The sequence below is a fragment of the Salmo salar genome, chromosome 10 (assembly GCF_965601325.2).
Source record: "Salmo salar chromosome 10, fSalSal1, whole genome shotgun sequence".
Taxonomy (NCBI): Eukaryota; Metazoa; Chordata; class Actinopteri; order Salmoniformes; family Salmonidae; genus Salmo; species Salmo salar.
The window spans coordinates 99178933-99201859 of record NC_138300.1 but is presented as its reverse complement, the minus strand read 5'-3'; the positions used below and the strand labels follow the sequence as shown (position 1 = coordinate 99201859).

Below are 22927 nucleotides of genomic sequence, written 5' to 3'. Positions count from 1 at the left end.
GTGAGTGAGCCCACTCCCTTGGCTGAGAAGCAACCCCACACATGAATGGTCTCAGGATGCTTTACTGTTGGCATGACACAGGACTGATGGTAGCACTCACCTTGTCTTCTCTGGACAAGCTTTTTTCCAGATGCCCCAAACAATCGGAAAGGGGATTCATCAGAGAGAATGACTTTACCACAGTCCTCAGTAGTCCAATCCCTGTACCTTTTGCAGAATATTAGTCTGTCCCTGATGTTTTTCCTGGAGAGAAGTGGCTTCTTTGCTTCCCTTCTTGACACCAGGCCATCCTCCAAAAGTCTTCGCCTCACTGTGCGTGCAGATGTGAACCTGCCTGCTGCCGTTCCTGAGCAAGCTCTACTGGTGGTGCCCCGATCTTGCAGCTCAATCAACTTTAGGAGACGGTCCTGGCACTTGCTGGACTTTCTTGGGCGCCCTGAAGCCTTCTTCACAACAATTGAACTGCTGTCTTTGAAGTTCTTGATGATCAGATAAATGGTTTATTTAGGTGCAATCTTACTGGCAGCAATATCCTTGCCTGTGAAGCCCTTTTTGTGCAAAGCAATGATGACGGCACATTTCCTTGTAGGTAACCATGTTTGACAGAGGAAGAACAATGATTCCAAGCACCACCCTCCTTTTGAAGCTTCCAGTCTGTTATTAAAACTCAGTCAGCATGACAGAGTGATCTCCAGCCTTGTCCTCGTCAACAATCACACCTGTGTTAACGAGAGAATCACTGACATGTCAGCTGGTCCTTTTGTGGCAGGGCTGAAATGCAGTGGAAATGTTTTTTGGGGATTCAGTTAATTTGCATGGCAAAGAGGGTCTTTGCAATTAATTGCAATTCATCTGATCACTCTTCATAACATTCTGGAGTATATGCAAATTGTAATCATACAAGCTGAGGCAGCAGACTTTGTGCAAATTCATATTTGTGTCATTCTCAAAACTTTTGGCCACGACTGTACATGTTTTTACGTTTGGGGGGGTCCTGGGAATCTAACTCACTATCCTGGCATTGCAAGCACCATGTTTTACCAATTGAGCTACAGAGGGCCACTTATCTTAAAATATATATATATTTTATAATAGGACTTCTTTTGAGAAATAAAATAAGAAATAACTTTAGAGATAATTGTATTTTTTATTATTAATTACATTGTCCCAGAACAATATGTACAAACATTTGAGTGGGACCTCCAGTAGTCTGGCCCAGGCCCAGTGGGACGTCCAGTAGTCTGCCCCAGGCCCAGTGAGACGTCCAGTAGTCTGGCCCAGGCCCAGTGAGACGTCCAGTAGTCTGGCCCAGGCCCAGTGACACATCCAATAGTCTGGCCCAGGCCCAGTGGGACCTCCAGTAGTCTGGCCCAGGCCCAGTGTGACCTCCAGTAGTCTGGCCCAGGCCCAGTGACCCGTCCAGTAGTCTGGCCCAGTGAGGCCTCGAGTAGCCTGGCCCAGGCACAGTGGGACCTCCAGTAGTCTGGCCCAAGCCCAGTGAAACCTCCAGTAGTCTGTCCCAGGCCCAGTGAGCTATAGTCAAGGCAGCAGTAAGGATAATACAGACCTGCCAGGGACGGAAAGAAAACCCTCTCCACTGGCTCAGTTAGTTTAGAGCAACAAACCATTGCTCAGACAAACCTACAGCAGAATAGTGGAAATCAGGCAGGGTTGGGGTTTCCACCTTCATTCCAGCCAATTCAGGCATTGAAATGCATACCTATGGAGAAATGTCATGGCTGCTTTAAAAGTTGACAGGAATTGAACTGGAATGACTATAACCCCAATCCTGGTAAAATACCCTTATCTCATCACAGTTTGAGAGGAAATTGTAAAAATGTGTAATATCCTCATGTAAAATATTATGGTATTTTGATTGTGGGTTCCTTTCCAAAATGTTGCCCATACGGTCACAAAAGTTAGCCCTTAAATTTAGCATGTTAGTAAAACATGAAAATCAGAGCAAAATGTAAATTGGGACAAATCTTACTTTTATTTCACTTAGTTATAATTTTCTGTTCCCTTTTTGAAGCACTTGTCCTAAGTGTCAAGTAAATGAGGGAAGAAAAAAGGTACAGTACATGCTCAAATCCAATCAACCCCTGGACACTTCAAGTACATCTGAAAGGATCAGATAGGTACAGTATACACAATTCGGTAATAGCTCCATCTTGCCCTCTGATATACCTATCCAATCCTTTCAGGTTTACATAAGTGCCAAGAGGATAATATTCAGGGATTGATTTGAATTTTTTATCGTAAAGTACCAAGGTGCAGGACAAGACAAGCTTAGCCAAAGGCAGGTCCACACACACCCGTTCTACTGAACACACACAGTATGGACACGTCAATTACAAAAAAAGGCAAAGATAGGGTGACCGTGTCAAGCACTTTTCTACATAGAACATTTTAGAAGAGATTAAGAGGAATCTGAAAATAAATTGAGAAGGCCAACTGTTCAGGCACAGTGGACAGCAGTATTCATTAGCAGGAAGGAAGCCAACCACCTCCTCCAATGAGAAACAGTGTTAAGGATGACATGAATTGCATACAGTATGACTAAGGCCAGTTTCTCCCACCCACGCCACCTGACTAAGAAAAACTTTGGGCCTTTGTTCATTTTTTTATAGTCAGATCATGTAGTCATCAAAAACATCCTGGCCCTGACTACGGACTGTTAGCTATTTAACCATGCACACACTCCCCACGACAAGAATAGTGATATTTGTAAGTAACGAAACAAAATCAGTTTGTTTTTGCAAATGTTATTCAAATTGGAACATTTTCTTTTTGAATCAGACAATCTTTCAAAGGAAATGTGAACAACTAGTTGAGTTCATAATGAAGTGTGAATAACTACAAACAACATTAAGCTGCAAGACAGGCATTGTCTGCTTTGTCTTATGATATAGCTTATGATACCAATATACACCAGGACTAGCCAATTGACTCAGAAATAACTGTAAAATAACAGAAAAGAATGGTGAAGGCGCAGAATTCACTCAGCTTCAAAACTTATTCAACTCCTGTCCCCCAGGGCTGCAGGTTTTCATTCCTCCTTGGCAAATTACTTTTCAATTGATTAATTAAAGTCTCACCTAGTTTCCTATGTCTTAGTCAATAGCTGAAGTAAAAGTAGAATTAAAACCAGTAGACACTTTGGGCCTAGTCTGAACTTGAGAAAATGCACACATAACAGAAACTTTATCAACAACCATGTTTTTTGGGAAGTCTGAGTTGTGTGCCCTTATCTCGAATATTCTGCCAAGAGACACCAGAGGAGCGTTGACTCAATCTGAAAACACCACTCAGGAGGACAGCCACTATGTGTAGCCACATACAGATGTAGGATCTTAACTTGATCACCCTGTTGTTGCAGGACATTTCAAGGCACAGCAGGAAATGCAAACATGCAGAGTATTCGTGGTTTAAAAAGGCTTCTAAAGTTTGATATTTCCACTTTAAAATTTCAGGCTTGATTTGCCCCAACTAAAAATGTATCAACCCCTATAAAAATGGTATTTAGTTATAATCCACACAATAATTCAAATTTCCTGTTGCTACAAGTCTATTTTCCTGCTGTGAGAAACTGGTCAACTTAAGAGCCTAACTGTACCGTTTGGCCAACCAGCACTCCATCGGACCCACATCCCATAGCACAGAGACATTCACAAAAACAACAAACTTCCTCCAGAAGCATTCACAGTATACATTTGTGAATACCCAGTAGGCAGCTAATTGAACTGGAAGGGCGTACATAGCGAATCCAAAATCTATATTTACACCAAATCTAAAATCAGAAATAACTTTCCTACTCTACAAAATTGCATACATGTATTTTTCTGCGCTGGGGCATTATTTTCTTCTTCTAATATTTCAATGACAGCATTAGACTTTGACACCACAAAATTAGGACTCATGCCACAGATAAACACCCCTCTCCCATACAAAAGACACCATTTAAAAAAAAAAGTCAGCACTGCTTCTTCTCAGACATTTTGCCTGTAGAAATAGCTCATTCACATTATTCCTCAACCTCTCTTGATGGAAAAGCTATCTGACAGAGCTGTCTGTTTAAGACAGAATCTCTGTGGTAACCTCTCCAAGAGTAGGACCATGCTAGACCATGAAAACAAAGTGTATGGACATGGTCTGGCCTTGTGTGAAGCGTGAAACAAATCCAATTCAAAAACAGATGCTTGTCAGTCGGTGGTAATCGAAGTGCAAGATCACATTGGGTCCACTAAGTTATTTCCACATCTTTCAACGAAAAGGCTCTTCCATTATTTTGTGAGATGGTGAATTACTATGAACAGAACGTAACAACTTTATAATCCCCAAAAACAATGAAGAAAATAGCCAATCTGGAGGCAGTATTTCTCAAAGTCCTTGAGTCCTCTAACAACCTGTGACAATTTGATAACAGAAATGATCAAATTAGTGTGAAAATGGCTGAGTCTCCAGGGCGTGTGGATGAATGCGGGGTCCTCATGGAGTCTCTGGGTCATTTGTTCTATCTGTTTCTGCCTCCTGTGTCTTCCCTCCATCCTCTACTTTCCTATGTTTCCTGGCATGTTTGTATTTGTCCACGTAGGCTTTGACCAGGTTGGCCACTTTTACTGGGTTGATCGCCCCGCTCTTACTATGGCAGACCTGGAAATGCAATGGAAAACAAAATCACATGCATGTTAGTGAAGCAATGTACAAGCACAGTCAAATTACTTTATTTAAATCCACAATGAAACACAATGGCTGTCATTCTGCAAGAATTAGTGCAAGACTCAGTCGACTCTTGCAAATCTAAACTCTCATATTGCACATGTTAGGGCAAGCCCTTATATCAGGGATGGGCAACGTTTATGGGGTTGGGGGCCACAATCTGAACTCATGAAGGGCTGCAGTTGCTCGCGTGTCTGCTTACCCACATCAGTACCCACATCCATAGCCCCCCCCCCCCCCCCATTGTGAGCAAAATATTTGACATTTTATTGGCCCCCATCTTAACAGCAGAGAAACATTTGATACGTTTTAGAGTTAATTTCCTGCAATTCAACACATTTTGCCACAGGGTGGAGAGAAATGTTTGCAGTTTTGAATATGATAACTATGTGAGACTGACTAACAAAATCACAAGGCTGGAGGCCCCTCGGCTGGTAATTTGATCATGATAACAAGTTTAGATAGCTGGCCACTAAACTAACTTTGTAATCTAAAAAATGTTAGCTAACATGAGCTAATTGACTAACCATCAGTGACTGACATAAGAGAAAAACTGCTGATGCACAACCAATTGGTCCGAGAGGCCTTCAAAAAGGGGGCTGCATGGCCGCCAGTTGCCCACCCCTGCCTCACATCAACCAATGAAAGACACTTGATCCAAAGATTCTCTCCCATGATTAACATCTTTGGTTACATTATTATGTGCATGTTCTCCAATTTCCATAAAAACAAATTTAAATGTATCATTGCAAACCACATGACTTATTTTTAGCCAATGATCAGGTGTACCTTCTGGACAGCCTTGCGTACGATATCCTTGTATTCATCCTTAGTGATGTCTCTCTTCTGGTAGAACGGCTTGATAGCCAGCTTCACCTCCTCTATGGCTCTCTCCTGCATGTGGAGCTTCTTTATGTACTGTGGACAGAAACCAGGGATTGGTCAACACACACACACACAACTATACAAGGGGCCCAGAGCCATGTATTTACAAATTTGGCTCTGAAGGGGACTGGTAATTCACTTGCAACAAGTATTTGTATTTATTATGGATCCTCATTAGCTGTTGCCAATGCAGCAGCTACTCTTCCTGGGGTCCAGCAAAATTAAGGCATTTATATTCTTACAATACATTCTCACAACACATCAAATGTGTTCCCTCAGGCCCCTATTCTACTACCACATAACTACAAAATCCATGTGAACGTGTGTGTGTATTTTGCGTATGTTATTGTGTGTTTGCATGCATGTGTCTGTGCCTATGTTTGTGTTGATTCACAGCCCCATAGTGTATTTTTATCTGTTTTTTAAATAAAATTGTACTGCTTGCATGAGTTACTTGATGTGGAATAGAGTTTAGTCATGGCTCTACAGTGCCTTGCAAAAGTATTAACCCCCCTTGGAGTTTTTCCTATTTTGTTGCATTACAGCCTGTAATTTAAATAGATTTTTATTTGGATTTCATGTAATGGATATGCACAAAATAGTCCAAATTACAAAAAAAAGTAAAAGTGGTTTGTGCATACAGTATGTATTCACCCCCTTTGCTATGAAGCCCCTAAATAAGATCTGGTGCAACCAATTACCTTCAGAAGTCACATAATTAGTTAAATAAATTAGTTGAAGTCCACCTGTGTGCAATCTAAGTGTCACATGATCTCAGTATATATACGCCTGTTCTGAAAGGCCCCAGAGTCTGCAACACCACAAAGCAAGGGGCACCACCAAGCAATGAAGACCAAGGAGATCTCCAAACAGGTCAGGGACAAAGTTGTGGAGAAGTACAGATCAAGGTTGGGTTATAAAAAAAATATCTGAAACTTTGAACATCCCATAGAGCACCATTAAATCCATGATTAAAACATGGAAAGACTATGGCACCACAACAAACCTGCCAAGAGAGGGCAGCCCACCAAAACTCATGGACAAGGCAAGGAGGGCATTAATCAGAGAGGCAACAAAGAGACCAAAGATAACCCTGAAGGAGCTGCAAAACTCCAATCTCCGCTGTGGAGCATCTGTCCATAGGACCACTTAAGCCGTACACTCCACAGAGCTGGGCTTTACGGAAGAGTGGCCAGAAAAAAAAGCCATTGCTTAAAGAAAGAAATAAGCAAACACGCTGGATGTTTGCCAAAAGGCATGTGGGAGACACCCCAAACATATGGAAGAAGGTATTCTGATCAAATTAGACTAAAACTTAGCTTATTGGCCATCAAGGAAAACTATATGTCTAGCGCAAACCCAACACCTCTCATCACCCAGAGAACACAATCCCCACAGTGAAGCATGGTGGTGGCAGCATCATGCTGTGGGGATGTTTTTCATCGGCAGGGACTGAGAAACTGGTCAGAATTGAAGGAATGATGGATGGCGCTAAATACAGGGTAATTCTTGAGAGAAACCTTTTTCACGGAGGTTGTGGTGGCTAATTTCTGCATTACCAAATGAAGAGAGTTAAACTTCACACACCAGTCAGAGTTATACTTAAAACTACATCTTTAATAATTAAGATGCTTTTGCAAAAGCACTTGACTTTCAATGATGCTCTATCTCTAATGAACCATTGAAAAGTGACAACACAAAAGTACAAAGATCTTTTATAGCCAAGATACACCCCTCTCAACGTACATGACGAACCACAGATGCATAGAATGGGTCACAAGGTTAAGTTTTGTATGAAAGATAACTATAGAACATAGCAGACTGCAACTGCTGTATCAACAGTGTTCATTGTATAGACCAGTGTCTGGTCCTCCTACTCCAAACTGGAACCGTCTCTCCCTGGTACGGTATAGAACAGAAATATTAACTCATGTTCTCTGGAATGCTCTTTAGGCGTTATTATCAAAAGACATCGTAAATCTCCTCTGTCAGTGCTATGTCATAGAGGCCCATCCTCAGTAAAACACACACACATATGTAGACAATGTTCCATTCTGTCCTCTTCCCTTTCTAATATTCTGCATAGCACCAAAGTCCAAAGGGATACATTCTAATGACAAGTATCTCACATAAGCATACTATACAAATAAAACATCTTAATTATCTATGTTACCCAACTAATTCTGATTCATCCACCACAAGGTTCACCTTCCAGCAGGACAATGACCCTAAGCATACTGCTAAAGCAACACTCGAGTGGTTTAAGGGGAAACATATTGGAATGGCTTAGTCAAAGCCCAGACTTCAATCCAATTGAGAATCTGTGGTATGACTTAAAGATTGCTGTACACCAGCGGAACCCACCCAAAAAGTGGCTCTACAAAGTATTGACTTTGGGGGGGTGAATAGTTATGCACGCTCAAGTTTAGTTTTTTTGTCTTATTTCTTGTTTGTTTCAAAGTAAAACATATTTTGCATCTTCAAAGTGGTAGGCATGTTGTGTAAATCAAACGATACAAACCCCCCAAAAATCAATTTTAATTTCAGGTTGTAAATACTTTCACAAGACACTGTATGTAGTAATGTGAGATTGCCATAATCTGTTGTGGACTATGATGAGACCTCTGGTGGCATATGTCTTGTGGGGTATGCATGGGTGTCTGAACTGTGTGCCAGTAGTTCAAAACAGACAGCTCGGTGCATTCAACATGTCAATACCTCTCACAAATACAAGTAGTGATGAAGTTAATCTCTCCTACACTTTGAGCCAGGAGAGATTGACATGCATATTATTAATGTTAGCTCTCTGTGTACATCTAAGGCCAGCCATGCTGCCCAGTTGTGATCCAATTGCAAGTCCCTCTTTGTGGCACTTGACCACACAACTGCACAGTAGTCTAGGTGCTACAAAACTAGGGTCTGTAGTAGAGGTCGACCGATTATGATTTTTCAACACCGATAGCGATTATTGGAGGACCAAAAAAAACGATACCAATTAATCGGACGATTTTTATATATTTGTAATAATGACAATTACAACAATACTGAATGAACAATGAACACTTATTTTAACTTAATAATACATCAATAAAATCAATTTAGTCTCAAATAAATAATGAAACATGTTCAATTTGTTTTAAATAATGCAAAAACAAAGTGTTGGAGAAGAAAGTAAAAGTGCAATATGTGCCATGTAAAAAAGCTAATGTTTAAGTTCCTTGCTCAGAACATGAGACCATATGAAAGCTGGTGGTTCCTTTTAACATGAGTCTTCAATATTCCCAGGTAAGAAGTTTTAGGTTGTAGTTATTATGGGACTATTTCTCTCTATACCTTTGACTATTGGATGTTCTAATAGGTACTTTTGTATTGCCAGCCTAATCTCGGGAGTTGATAGGCTTGAAGTCATAAACAGCGCAATGCTCGAAGCATTGCGAAGAGCTGCTGGCAAACGCAGTAAAGTGCTGTTTGAATGAATGCTTACGAGCCTGCTGCTGCCTACCACCGCTCAGTAAGACTGCTCTATCAAATCATAGACTTAATTATAATAACACACAGAAATACGAGCCTTAGGTCATTAATATGGTCGAATCCTGAAACTATCATTTCGAAAACAAAACGTTTATTCTTTCAGTGAAATACGGAACCGTTCCGTATTTTATGGATGTCACCCGTTAGATAAGTCTAAATATTGCTGTTACATTGCAACCTTCAATGTTATGTCATAATTACGTCAAATTCAGGCAAATTAGTTCGCAACGAGCCAGGCGACCCAAACTGTTGCATATACCCTGACTCTGCGTGCAATGAACGCAAGAGAAGTGACACAATTTCCCTAGTTTAATATTGCCTGCTAACATGAATTTCTTTGAACTAAATATGCAGGTTTAAAAAAAATATACTTCTGTGTATTGATTTTAAGAAAGGCATTGATGTTTATGGTTAGGTACAGTCGTGCAACGATTGTGCTTTTTTCGCAAATGCGCTTTTGTTAAATCATCCCGTTTGGCGAAGTTGGCTGTCTTTGTTAGGGAGAAATGGTCTTCACACAGTTCGCAAAGAGCCAGGCGGCCCAAACTGCTGCATATACCCTGACTCTGCTTGCACAGAACGCAAGAGAAGTGACACAATTTCCCTAGTTAAAAGAAATTCATGTTAGCAGGCAATATTAACTAAATATGCAGGTTTAAAAATATATACTTGTGTATTTATTTTAAGAAAGGTGTTGATGTTTATGGTTAGGTATACATTGGTGCAACGACAGTGCTTTTTTCATGAATGTGCTTGTTAAATCACCCGTTTGGCGAAGTAGGCTGTGATTCAATGATAAATTAACAGGCACCGCATCGATTATATGCAACGCAGGACAAGCTAGATAAACTAGTAATATCAACCATGTGTAGTTAACTAGTGATTATGTTAAGATTGATTGTTTTTTATAAGATACGTTTAATGCTAGCTAGCAACTTACCGTGGCTCCTTGCTGCACTCGCATAACAGGTAGTCAGCCTGCCACGCAGTCTCCTCGTGGAGTGCAATGTAATCGGCTATGATCGGTGTCCAAAAATGCCGATTGTTATGAAAACTAGAAATCGGACGTAATTAATCGGCCATTCCAATTAATCGGTCAACCTCTAGTCTGTGGAACCTGCCTTGTTGATAGTGCTGTTAAGGCAGAACAGCGTTGTCTTATGGACAGACCTCTCCCCATCTTAGCTACTGTTGTATCAATATTTTTTGACCATGACAGTTTACAATAGAGGGTTATTCCAAGCAGTTTAGTCACCTCAACTTGCTCAATTTCCACATTATTCATTACATGATTTAGTTGAGGTTTAGTGAATGATTTGTTCCAAATACAATGCTTTTCGTTTTTGAAATATTTAACTTATTCCTTGCCACCCATTCTGAAATTAACTGCAGCTCAGTGCAGTGTTGCAGTCATTTCAGTCGCTGTAGTAGCTGACGTGTATAGTGTTGAGTCATCCGCATACATAGACACACTGGCTTTACTCAAAGCTAGTGGCATGTTGTTAGTAAAGATTGAAAAAAGTAAGGGACCTAGACAACTACTACTGATATCACCCAAATGTGCATCGATCCATTTGAAGACCATAATTTTCCTTCCTCCTCTCAGACTCACCTTATTGTTCCTAGAAACATCATCCTCTCCCAGGTCTTCGTTGGGTTCCCCCTGCCCAGGTTTAGACAGCGTGGTGGTTAGGCTGCTGGAGGTGGGACTAGGTAGCGTTATGGACACACTGCCCCTCTTGGTGCTCTGGACCTTGGGGTCAGTGAGTGACGTAGCCCCCAAGGGAGCCTCCTATAGGTGGGAAGATTTAGATGAGGCAATCTTCACATGTAAGCCTTTTGATTATTGGACAAATCCCAATTTGAGATGTGTGGGCAAGTTTAACATTAACTTAAACTGTGTATTTATGTTGAGGGAGAATTATAAAAAATAAATTAAGCAACATAAGTTGATGTGTTGCTAAATTACAGCACAATAACATTTTAATTTAAATTTAATGTCATGTTCATATTCACAACAGAAATATGACCTAACCAGAACAATAAACTAGGGCATAAATCTCAAACATCTCTTGCCTCATCATGCCCTAGCAGAAAATATGTTATTGTGTTAAGGTATTATCAGCACATAGCCTTTATGACGTGTAACTTTGCTCCAGTTTTGATTTCCCTTGTAAGGTTTCTACTTTCATTTCACCATAAAACCCTCCTCTATCAGTTCAAGTTTCAGTCACATGATCTCTCTTGGGCCCTATTTGATCTGCACTAGCTTTCCGCTGACACACCACAACTACACTCCGGGTCAAAACGGACAGTGTCACCTTGTGGCCTTTTAGGAGAGGTGCATGTTGATTACAGGAATAGTTTGTACTGAAGGTTTTGGAGCACTAAATCACAGATATCTGTAAAGATCAACAGAACATCTACTTGATATTGACATGACCGGCCGCCAGTATGATGCCGTGATTAGGTGCCATTTCATAGTGAACTGCCAGTTTACTGATTGATCATAACTACACATTAACAGGAAAGAAAGGCAGCATAGAGCGGTAGAGGCCTGAAGCTAAGCACTGACCTCACACCACACAGAACAAATCAGCTATCTCGGTAAGTTGGCAAGGTCAACCTAATGAGCCGTACCTGACTGGATGCCTGGGCGGAAGAGGCAGGTCTGCGAGCTCCCTCCTGTTTCAGCTTCAGTTTGTAGAGGGCCAACTCTGAGACGAAGGAAAAACAACACATCTTAACTAGCTGTTCCTAATTCAAGAGCTATGACCCTCTCTGTGTTAAGTGAATTAGAGGTTGTTTCTGAACCAGAGTCAAAGAGTCGACTACAAATTGTTGATTGATGTAATTCAACACGTAAGGGCTCTAATTGTGCCAATCTAGGTTATGGTATGCTTCAATTTTTTAAAAGGGTACAATAATACTCACTAGTGCCAGTCTTCTCTGGCTGTGGCCCCTCTGGCTCCTGCAGGTTCCAGGTGACCCTCTTCACCGAGGGTTTGGCCTTGGCACCTGCCATGACTGGCACCGGTTCTCCCTCAGTCTTCCCCTCCTCCCCCTCTCCTTCCTTCTCCTGTTTGACCCCAGCCTCCCCACTCTCTCCTCCTGGCTCAGTCTTCACATAGTCCAGGCTGTCCAGCATCATGTCCACATCCATGTCATCATCTGAAGGCTCCTCTACCTCGTGCTTCTCTGGGTTCACTGAGATGGGTTGGACTAGTGGAGGAGTCTCTGTGAGGGCCTCTGGTACTGGAGGAATCAGGGATGGGGTCCCCTGCTGGCTGGCTATACTCTCAGCAGCCTGAGGAGGAGCAGGGACAAGGTGTGTGCTGAGTGTTGAGAAGCTTGGGCTAGATTGGCCAGTTTGGATGTTGGAGGTTAGATGTTGAGGCGGCTCAGGCCAGATGGGCTCAGTCTTGACGGTTTCCTGTAACGCCTGATCTTTCTGATCTGCTATGTCTGATGTGGAGACGGTGCACGCCTCCTTTATGAGGGCGGAAGAGTGTTCTTTTTCGATCTCCTTGTGCTGTTGTAAGTCCTTGACTGTGCTGAACATTGACAGAGGTTTTTCTTTTTTGATTGGTTTACTATCCAGTGATTCTTCCAACATATCAAAGGCAGGTTTCTCTTTTTTTATCTCTTTGAGCAGCTTAGACTCCTTGAGTAGTTTTGTTGAGAGAGAGGCGAGTCTCTCTGTTTTAATGTCATTGCTGTCACTCTCCTTTTTCACCTCTGAGACAGAGAGGACAGAGAGAGATTTGAGTCCTGAGGAAAGCATCTGCTGTTTGATCTCTCGCTCTTTTCTCTCACTCTCCTCTTTCAGAGGGACACGGGGGAGAACTTTTACCTTTTTCTTCTCTTTCTGTTCTTCTAGCTTACTGAAGGTGGTGGTTGAGGAAGACCTTGGTGGTCTCTGTGACCCCTCTTCTTTCCTCCTTTCTCTGGACCGCGACCTGGACTTCGGCCTCTTCCTATCTTTCGACCGCACCTCAACCCTGTCCTTTGATTTGGAGGATGATGGTTGTGATCGTAAGTGGTCTTTCCTCCTCTCCCTGGACCTGGAACGCGAGCGAGAATGCGAGCAATCACGCTTCTTGTCCTTTGACGGGCGACCCTTCTCTCCTTCACTCCCTCTGCCCTCGTTTCTCTCCCTGCTCCCTCTCTTCTGCTTTTTCCTCTTGGACCGCTCTCTGCTGCTGGAGCCTGACCATGACCTTAATCAAAATGTTAGAAATAGTTATAATTGGAAATATACGAGAATACATATATTATTAAAACACCACCAAATCACTGCATACAGAATTTACATTATCAAACAATGACATTAGTACCTGGAGCGCCTCCTGTCTTTGGAGGGAGAACGTGGCCGTCTCTTCTTCCTGCGAGACCTCTCAGAGATATCAGAGGTAGAGCTGTCTGACGGGGAACGAGTCCTTCTCCTCTCCCTCGATCCCGAACGCCTAGAACTCCTCTCTCCCCCCTTGTCTCCTCTCCTACCCCCCTCATAACGTCTCTTCCTCCCTGCCTGGTCCGGGGCCTTGTCTCTCCTCCTCCTGCCTGCCTCCGGGCTGTTTGAGGCAGACCGCCGCTCCGTGGAAGACCCCCTGCCTTTGGATGTTTTGCTCCCCTGGCCTGAGGGCCTGGAGTGTGATTTAGACCTGGATGGGGACCTGGGGGGGCAGTCCTGGGGCTCTGACTTTATCTCAGTCTTCACCATCCTGTTTCTGTGGTGGCTGGAGGCTAAGCTGGATGAGGAAGGAGTAGTCTGCTGGTTCTGGGGCTCTCTACTGTTGCCAGTCTGGCTGTGCTGCCCTTTCTCACCCCCTGGCTCGTTCCTCTCCCTCTTCAGATGGACCTGGCTCTGGGACAGAGGTGTGCTGATGCCAGTCATCACAGACCTGGGTGTGTTGTGAGGGCTGTGACCAGGCTTTGCAGTGTCAGAGTTCTCTGGCTCCCTCTTCACCTCCAGACCTTCTCCTGAGCCCTCATCCCTCTCCAGTGACACGGCTTTCACCTGCTGGCTGGCACCTTCCTTCACCTGCTGGCTGGCACCTTCCTTCACCTGCTGGCTGGCACCTTCCTTCACCTGCTGGCTGGCACCTTCCTTCACCTGCTGGCTGGCACCTTCCTTCACCTGCTGGCTGGCACCTTCCTTCACCTGCTGGCTGGCACCTTCCTTCACCTGCTGGCTGGCACCTTCCTTCACCTGCTGGCTGGCACCTTCCTTCACCTGCTGGCTGGCACCTTCCTTCACCTGCTGGCTGGCACTTTCCTTGTGCACCATGGTTGGTTTCCCCCCAGCATGGCTCTCTGCTTCGCTGTCTGAGCCAGTTGGGTGGAAGGGGTCGTATATATCCCCCTCTTCCTTCTCCTCTTTGACCGGTGTGTGTGAGGACGTCAGGGGATTCTGTTTGTTCCTGCGCTCCTCTCTTTTCCTCTTTGCCTCCTCTTCCTCCGCAGACGCTGGTTCTAGACAGTTGCCAGCGGCAACAATTGCAGAAGCATTGCTAAGCTTTCGGGCGTGCCAGACAGAGCTGGGGTTGATCCGGAAGCACACTGTGGATGATGCTGATGAAGAGGGGCGAGCAGGGTTAGATGGAGAATCAGAAGAGGAGAACGAAGAGGAGAAGGAGCTGGAGAAGGCTGAGGAAGGGCCTGCTCTGTCCGGTCTCTGTCCCTCTGTCCTGCCCTGCTGCTGGTCCACACTTTGCTGCCTGCCCCTGTTCCCACCCAGGCTGTTCACACAGGCATCAGGGAAGCTATTACTACCACTACCATTAGCACTGCTACTACTACTACTACTACCACTACTACCCCCTCTGCTGGCGTTGCCATTCGTCAGGCCACCGCTCTCCCGTTTTATCCTTGGTATCCTGGGAAGCACCGATACTGGTGCTTCCCATACTGGTTTAGCAGCGGCCTTCTTAGCCTGGGGCTGTGGTGGCACCGTCTCCCTACCTCTGGAGTGAGAGTCTGGGGTAGGAGTGGAGGTGGCAGCCCTCTGGGTCCCATGGGGGGGTAGTACACCGGTGTCCTCCCAGAGGCTGTGTCCAGGACTAGGGCTGGGTCTACAGGGGGCAGGGACGTGGGGGTGTGGGTGACTCAGGATCGGAGGTGGATAAGTGGCCGGGCAGGGGGATGAAGGGGTGAGAGGGGACAGGCAGGGTCCTGCTACCAGGTCTCCGTTAATGGGGAGACAAAGGGAGCTGGCTGCTGTGGTAGGGGACATCCCTGAGTGGAGCTGGGCTACTGATTCACCAGAGCTGCTGCTCCTACTGCTGCCGGGCATGGATGACGACAAACCCACTACAACACAAACACAACACAATAACTGACTGACTCAACATGATGTTGCTGTGTAACACACAGAATCCAACAGACTTCAAAATCAATGGTTAACAAGCAATAAAACGTTCACTAGTTCTTAAATAGTCAGGTAATAGATACGGTACCAGCAAAATACTAAGAAAGAAAAAAAAAAGGACAAGAGATTGAACTAAAGAAAGTAAGAAACCCTAGCAGCCTGCTCACCTGGTTTGTTAGCCTTGAGGGATCCATCTCTGTTAATAACTACGTCTGAGCTGTCCATCAGAAGCATGCTCTGTCGTGATAGGATGCTGCCCAGCAGGTCAGGCACTGGGGCCACCTCTGCCACCTCCTCCAACTGGGGAAGGCTCGGACCCCAGCTACAACCCCATGGCAACCACAGGTCAGACATGTACCATATTGAAGGATGTGAGCTACATAACAAAATAACATTTTGGAGGAGATGAGAAGGGGTACCTAGAGAGGCCAGCAGTGATTGGTCGAGCCACAGGCTGGTGCGAGAGGAGTGCGGAGCGAGATAAGCCACGCCTCTTGGCCTCCAGCAGTGATGACGTGGCCGAGGCTTGCACCTCCTCACCATCATCATCCCTGGGGTGGGATCAACAGCCAATCAACATTCAGAACCATGTTGAGGTCCATTCCACAATTGTCTGTTATTTTCTATGAGTTCTTTTTTTTTTCACTTCATGGTTTTGTTTGAAATTATTGTTGTCAGCATTAGATGGAGATCCCTATTCTCTAGATGAATAAAGTACTATGATATCTTATACTTGTGAGTTGTGCCTGAGACAGACCTGCTAGTGAAGGGGTCCAGATCGTAGGGGACTCCATAGACAGAGAGCGAAGCAGCTCCTATGTCAGCCCTCATACTGCCCAGAGTGGTTTCTGAAGGCCGGTACACAGAGGGAAGGGACGAGCCCCGTTTGGGCTTCCCTATTCCTAGGCTACGGGCTATACGACCACGTGACGTAGCTTCCTTTTTCACCACCTAGGAACACACAGTCAGATTAAACATAAGCACTGATTCTGTCATTTAGTTATAGTTACTATATTTGTCATGTTATAATTGTTTAATTTTAAGTCTCACCAGTTTCCTTCTGGACTTGGTCCTCCTCACTCGCCGTTTCCTCCTCTTCACCCCGGTGCCTGCAGCTTTGCCCTTACCACCCGTGGCAGACGATGACCTCTTACTCTGGCCTTTCCTGCGCTTTACTGTGGGCAAAGGCATCTCTTTTAAAAACCCAGGTAGGGTTTGCGTAAGTGTGTGTGTGTGTGTGTGTGTTTTTTTTTCACCTGTCCTGCGTCGTCGACTGGATGGAACGCGGGGTGTGAGGTTCCGTATGTACACAGCTGTGTTGAGTCCAGCCACCACTGCGTTGATAGTCTCATCCAGCCAGGTGGTCTGTGGCATCAGAAAGCTGGGGGAGATCTGAGACCAGAGGTACACTGCATCACTCTACTACTCTCTACTGTCTATTTGGACATGCTTTACTTGACATGACCTTCACAGCCATCTAATGAGGCAGGCTGCAGCATCACTCAGCCTGCAGCATCACCACCTCTCTCTGGCTCTCTATTCTAGACCCGCAGGTCAAATGTTACTTGGTGCAAGTAGCGCATTCAAACAAGACAAAATAACATTTGATTAATGATGACACTGTTATGTAATACCATTCTACACAGAAATACCCATCATACATGTTTCAACCCAGGAGAGAAAACATGGGTAACATCATTTTTCATAAGTACATTATCATGCTGCTCACTAAATAATCTTTGATTACAGAATTCATATCAATACTACTCAGTCAATGCTACAGGGTAAGGGCTGTTGACGCTAGTGGCGAGGAGCGGAGTGTAGTGAGGCAGAACAGAGAAGCCAGTAGGAAGCAACACGCCTCATGCCAAACCTGTGCAATGCGTGCCTGGGTGATGCGGTGGTGGTTGACACTGGCGCGGACCCTCTCACTCTGCTGGGTGCGGGCAATGGCCCGGGTGGGGCCTGCCGCAGGGAGGTGGGAGTGGCTGGTTGTGGGACGGGCGCTGCTCAGACTCTCCGTGTTGCTCTGCTCTTCCACTGAACCCCCTGAGGAGCAATAACATTGATGAACTCTGGGATCTTGGTAAAAGGACTTTTTTTATATTGCTTTATACAAAGAGTATTGTCAACGTATTCCTCAGACGAAGATGTAATGAGTCAGTACTGAGTATGATTACTTGAACGGCGGTTGTTGGCTTGACACTCTGGGCAGAACCATTCCTCCACAGGGACAGCATCCAGCGGGGGGGTCAGGCACTCCATGTGGTACCTTCCATGGAGCACAGACATGGAGTGGTAGGAATTAAGTATTAACATGGATATGATCAAGTCCCGTATTCATAAAGTGTTTCAAAGTACCTACCAGGTTAAGAATGAGATAACATGGATATGATCAGAAAATAAAAACCAGGGAAAATTCAAAGGGTTAATTGGAATGATCAGATAAAGATACATTTATTCCCGATTGCATGATTAATCAGGAACAATCCCAGAACGCTAGGTGGCGTGTGTTACTTGTCTCACCCAGCATCACAGCCGTCACAGAGCAGCAGGCGGTCTTCACGGTCACTCCCTCCACACACCTCGCAGCTGGTCTGTTCCAGCTCCAGGTCTATCACCTCCTCCTGGCCGTCCTTCACTGGTTTCTGCACTGTGATCTGCACTCAACCATCATGCACATAGAGCAATGAGAAGAAAGTGACTGTCTGCAGCTCCCATGCATGACCCATATTTGTATATACAATGTTTCAACCATAATGGTCTTTCAACCATAAATAAATCAAACACCCTTCATGAGGAATACACATGCCATATGTAGTAGCTACTTCTCTACGTCTCAGAACACCCCCCCCCCCCCCCCCCAACAATACATTCAGAAACACCATGCACAACATTAAATCAAGACCAAATAAGGAAAATAAAATATATTCACCAAGAGAAAGTCCGATTTTTTAACTCACCATTTTCTGCACTTTCCCACCATAACATTTTCTCAGGTAGATGTTATTGAAGACTATTCTGTCCACAGGACAGGAGTTTGCATTCTGAGGGAAGAAAAAACCACAAATGGAGGCACAACATTTGGACACACTAACATATAATTACTGTCCGTCTTAACAAAACCTCTGTTTATAGGACTGAAAGTGAAAGCTGAGGTGTGGCGCCTTTGGACAAAGGTTCCAGTGACGCTCATGAATCTGACGGGTGAGTGTCTTCTAGTTCTTCCGACAATATTATAATTTTGTGTCTGTACTAACACTTAAGTGAATAAAAAGCTTGAACTCCTTGACCTCTCATTTTGCACCCTCTAATGTCACCCACCCACCTTGGACCACTCAAGGATGCAGTCGAGGCAGAAGTAGTGTTCGCAGCTCTCTGGCGTGGCCACGGGCTGGCTGTGGAAGGAGTTTAGGCAGATGGGGCATTTCTCAATGTCCTCGTCTGAGCTCAGACCTGCCAAGTCAGCAGACGCTCCCCCCACCGCACCCTCCACCACATCGTCCTCTTCTCCATCTGAGGAACAAGTATGTCATATGATCAGAAGATATGAAACTCAAGTGGTAGATCTATACCTTGGATACTAAAAGCGTACCATGGACCATTACTGATTATTTTCCATGAGTACAGAATCCTACATTTCCATAGTCTCTCACCATCACTGTCATCCTCCTCTTCTTCCTCCTCCTCCTCGTCATCGTCTTCCTCTCCATCGAGGTGGTCTTCCTCCTCCTCACCACTGTCAGAAGGTCCCTCAGATTCCTCCCCACCTTCATCGCTGTCTTCATCTGTAAGTTGACAAATAAAAGTAGATGAGTAAGTATTTCCAATACCAGTAGTGATGAGGGCCAATCACTAAGGGCGTTTTCAAACATAGTTTTGAGCTGTAGTTCGAATCTGAATTTGATTATTTGTTACATAGTTTTTTGTTGGTCCCACATTGTCAAATGTCAAACAAACAAAACCACGTGTCCACGCAAGTAATTTGTTTATTGGACAAAAATGCTCACGTTAAATCCATCTACGATTATCATGAAGCGTCACTGTGTCCAAATCTTCATATGACTTTTACTTTGGTCTTCCAACAACATGCGGGAGGAAACAGCGCAATAGCCGCTCTAACTGTGACGTGAAAGGGCTATACAGTAGCCTGTATCCCCGGTACAGCCCCCGTCTCCCCTAATCTGTATCCGATGCGCTCATAAATGTGCTGCTATACTCAGAATGTTTAAAAGATATTAAGTTATGATGCAGCATGCATGTCATCAAATGCTCGCAGTCAAAAAAACAATAATAGTGCACAACTCTGGTTATTTTCCTGTGTTTGGTCCAGACTGGGTTCTCACCTGCAGCAAACCTCACCACAGTACGAATTGAATCGGACCCTTTTTGAGCAAACCACTGTTTGTGGTTTACTGCGCTCCCGAGTGCAGATAGTGTTCACACCAGTCCAAACAAACCGAACTAAGGGGGTAAATGCACAAGAGTTTGAAGAAAAAAAAACAGATTCACTCCTTAGGGTATTCATAAATTGTAGAAATATGATTCCATACCTGAGATTGCCCATACTGCAGGCCTTTTTTCTTTTCTGTGGGAGGCATTCCGGTTGATCAGCTCATCCTGGTTGTCTTCTTCATCCATGGCTGAACATCAGAGCTTCCTGCACCAATATCTAGCTAAATATCAAAGGCTATGCTTCAAATGAGACATATGAATTTTCAGTAGCTGGAAAACACATGAAATTAAAATGAGTGCCACAACTATTCACCTGGTCCATGCACAAACAACGATTTCCTGTGTAGTCAGTATTGACACATGCAACAAGAACGCATTTTCACACTGTTAATACGGATTTAGCTACAGCATGAGATAGCGGTATGTGAGGGAACTTTGTAAGTGAAATATAGCATGTCACAAGTGGAGAGCTAGTTAGCCATTGTGAGACGTGACTTAGCTACGTTAACTAGTTAACGTTTGCAGACTTGAACATTTGCTTTAACGTTAGCTAACGTTACCTACTGTAGATAACTAAGACTACATAGTTTTCCAGGCATAAATTACAAGCACAATCCAAACGGACAAATGAAATACATTTATATCAAGTTATCTTCTTCGTAGACGTGTTAGCTACCTAGCTAGTAGTAGCTGTTAAGCTTAACTAGTAATTAAGTAGCTAGGTAGCTAACAACTGCTGTTGCTTCACTGCCTTCTGTTTCTTCAACAAAAACATTGAGCGACTTTGGTGTTACACTGTGAATGTATGCTCGCTAAAAGAGCTAGCTAAATAAACCGTTGTAAATAAGCTTTCGTTACCTACCTTATTGCAAAGAAAATGTGCAAGTTATGGAATATTCTTAGCTAGCTACCAGTACCTGCATTGTTATGGATAATAGTCTGCTAGATGCTAGCCTGCTACTGCTAGCATTAGCTTGAGTCTAAATATAACTTCACTTGCACGCTCGTTATGTTCGGTGCATGTGACATTCATATGTTGTCAGTTTAAAAGTTATCATTATCCAGGCGTACGTTAATGTATACTTCGAACGTGCAAAGCAAGGGTGTTTACACCTACCCTACGCGGTTGTGAATGACATGTTTGGAGTAACTGCTTAGTACACAATTTTTGTTGAGTGACACCGCAGGCTGGAATGACGGAAATGGCCAAACGTACGCTTCTCTTCTTCTTCTTCTCTGTGACTTTTATGACGTACCACAACTACTTTTGTATTGTCGCCACCAAATGGACGGGGGTGGGGAAAAAATGCAAAAAATGTAATTTCAATTACACAGAAGGGGAAAAAATATGAATCCACAGGTATTACACAAAAAAAAGTAATAAAAAAATCCCTCTCCTTCAGTCATTCAAAAACTCCATAACTCCCTACACAGGCTCTAGGGCCTGCCATGAGACAGAACTCCAAGAACTCATGACTCCAAGATGGCGTAGCAGTGCAGACGTATTTTGTTCGTCCTCTCGTGTACTTTTGTATTTTTCGTCCTTTTTGTATATATTTCGATTTTTATTTTCAATCTCTTTTCCATTTTAACTCAATTATACCTTCCAGTAACCTGCCACACCCAATGTGACACAGAACCGCTATTATTTTTTATTTTTAGACCTTATAGCAAGAGCCACCTAGCCATCAGAAGCTAACTAGCTAATTTAGCTACAAGCTATTTAGTCATTGTTAGCCACTGCTAGCGGCCTTTACCTTCTGCACAGATACCAGCCCTTTTTTAGCTTGGATAATACTCGCCAGCCTACCAGTATCGGACTGTCTCTCCACTACAACGCCGGATTCCTGCCGTAATCCCTGGACCATTACTCCTGATCTTCACAGCCAGCTAGCACCCACCGAGTTACCCAGTACCGAAGCTATCCCTGAGGCCCACCTCCCGGCCTACTCAGTTGTTCAGCCCAACTCCACCCAAACACGGCTAGAACCCACTACTCCACCGGATCCTTGCCGTAAGCTCTGGACCTTGGCACCGGATCACCGCTGCTACCGAGTGGCTATAGTGGCTAACGCCCCATGCCCTGAAGCTAGCACCAGTTAGTCGTGAGCCAGGCGCATCCCCGGCTAGCAAACAAAATTACTACATCTACAATACATCTTTCGCCATCTGGCTTGGATCCTTTGTCGACACGGTGCCCCACCGCACCACCACGACTGGTCAGCCGACAAATACTCCATCCGCTGTGCCTCCAACTGGCCTTCGTCGGACGTCGGAGCAGACGCTTCTACTAGCCCCGGGCTACTAACTTTAAGCGCCGTGTCGCCCGCACACCCGCGTTGTAGCGACTACTCCGCGGCCTTCCTGTTCCATCTACCGCTGCCCCCTGGACCCTATGATCACTTGGCTACATAGCTGATGCCTGCTGAACTGGCCATTTATCACGGTACTCCATTCTGTTTATTATTTGTTTATCTGTCGGCCCCAACCGCGAACTCAGGCTGTGTGTGTAGTCAACCGACCCTCTCTGCCCAGTCATCGCCATTTTACCTGTTCTTGTTGTTTTAGCTGATTAGCTGTTGTCTCACCCGTTGTTGTCTAGCTAGCTCTCCCAATCAACACCTGTGATTACTTTATGCCTCGCTGTATGTCTCTCTCAAATGTCAATATGCCTTGTATACTGTTGCTTAGGTTAGTTATCATTGTTTTAGTTTACAATGGAGCCCCGAGTTCCACTCATCATACCTCTGTTACCTCCTTTGTCCCACCTCCCACATATGCGATGACCTCACCCATTATAACCAGCATGTCCAGAGATGCAACCTCTCTTATCATCACTCAGTGCCTGGGCTTACCTCCGCTGTACCTGCACCCCACCATACCCCTGTCTGCACATTATGCCCTGAATCTTTTCTACCACGCCCAGAAATCTGCTCCTTTTATTCTTTGTCCCCAACGCTTTAGGCG

The 22927-nt window shown here is 44.5% G+C and overlaps 1 protein-coding gene across 9 annotated transcripts; it reads right to left on the bottom strand.

Moving 5' to 3' along the window:
- Window positions 1-1127: 1127 nt before the first annotated feature.
- LOC123723925 (uncharacterized) lies at window positions 1128-21182 on the bottom strand. 9 transcript variants are annotated; one of them, XR_014379104.1, is made up of 19 exons: window positions 20059-21165; window positions 19162-19293; window positions 18834-19021; window positions 18469-18552; window positions 18032-18165; window positions 17686-17777; window positions 17379-17554; window positions 16762-16897; window positions 16556-16680; window positions 16263-16456; window positions 15925-16056; window positions 15673-15827; window positions 13473-15447; window positions 12070-13355; window positions 11776-11852; window positions 10748-10927; window positions 5509-5637; window positions 1505-4653; window positions 1128-1473 (listed from the first exon to the last, which is right to left on the bottom strand). XR_014379104.1 is itself a non-coding variant. In XM_082957284.1 (19 exons), exons 2-19 carry the CDS (start codon window positions 20144-20146, stop codon window positions 4489-4491), a joined length of 5448 nt encoding a protein of 1815 aa, XP_082813410.1. In that variant the 5' UTR covers window positions 20147-20230; window positions 21078-21182; the 3' UTR covers window positions 1128-4488. The 9 variants fall into 9 exon arrangements, 8 of the variants coding, with proteins under 8 accessions (XP_082813410.1, XP_082813416.1, XP_082813415.1 ...); XM_082957284.1 differs by having other exon boundaries at window positions 1128-4653; window positions 20059-20230; window positions 21078-21182; XM_082957290.1 differs by having other exon boundaries at window positions 1128-4653; window positions 20059-20177; window positions 21078-21168.
- Between the last annotated feature and the right edge of the window lie 1745 nt (window positions 21183-22927).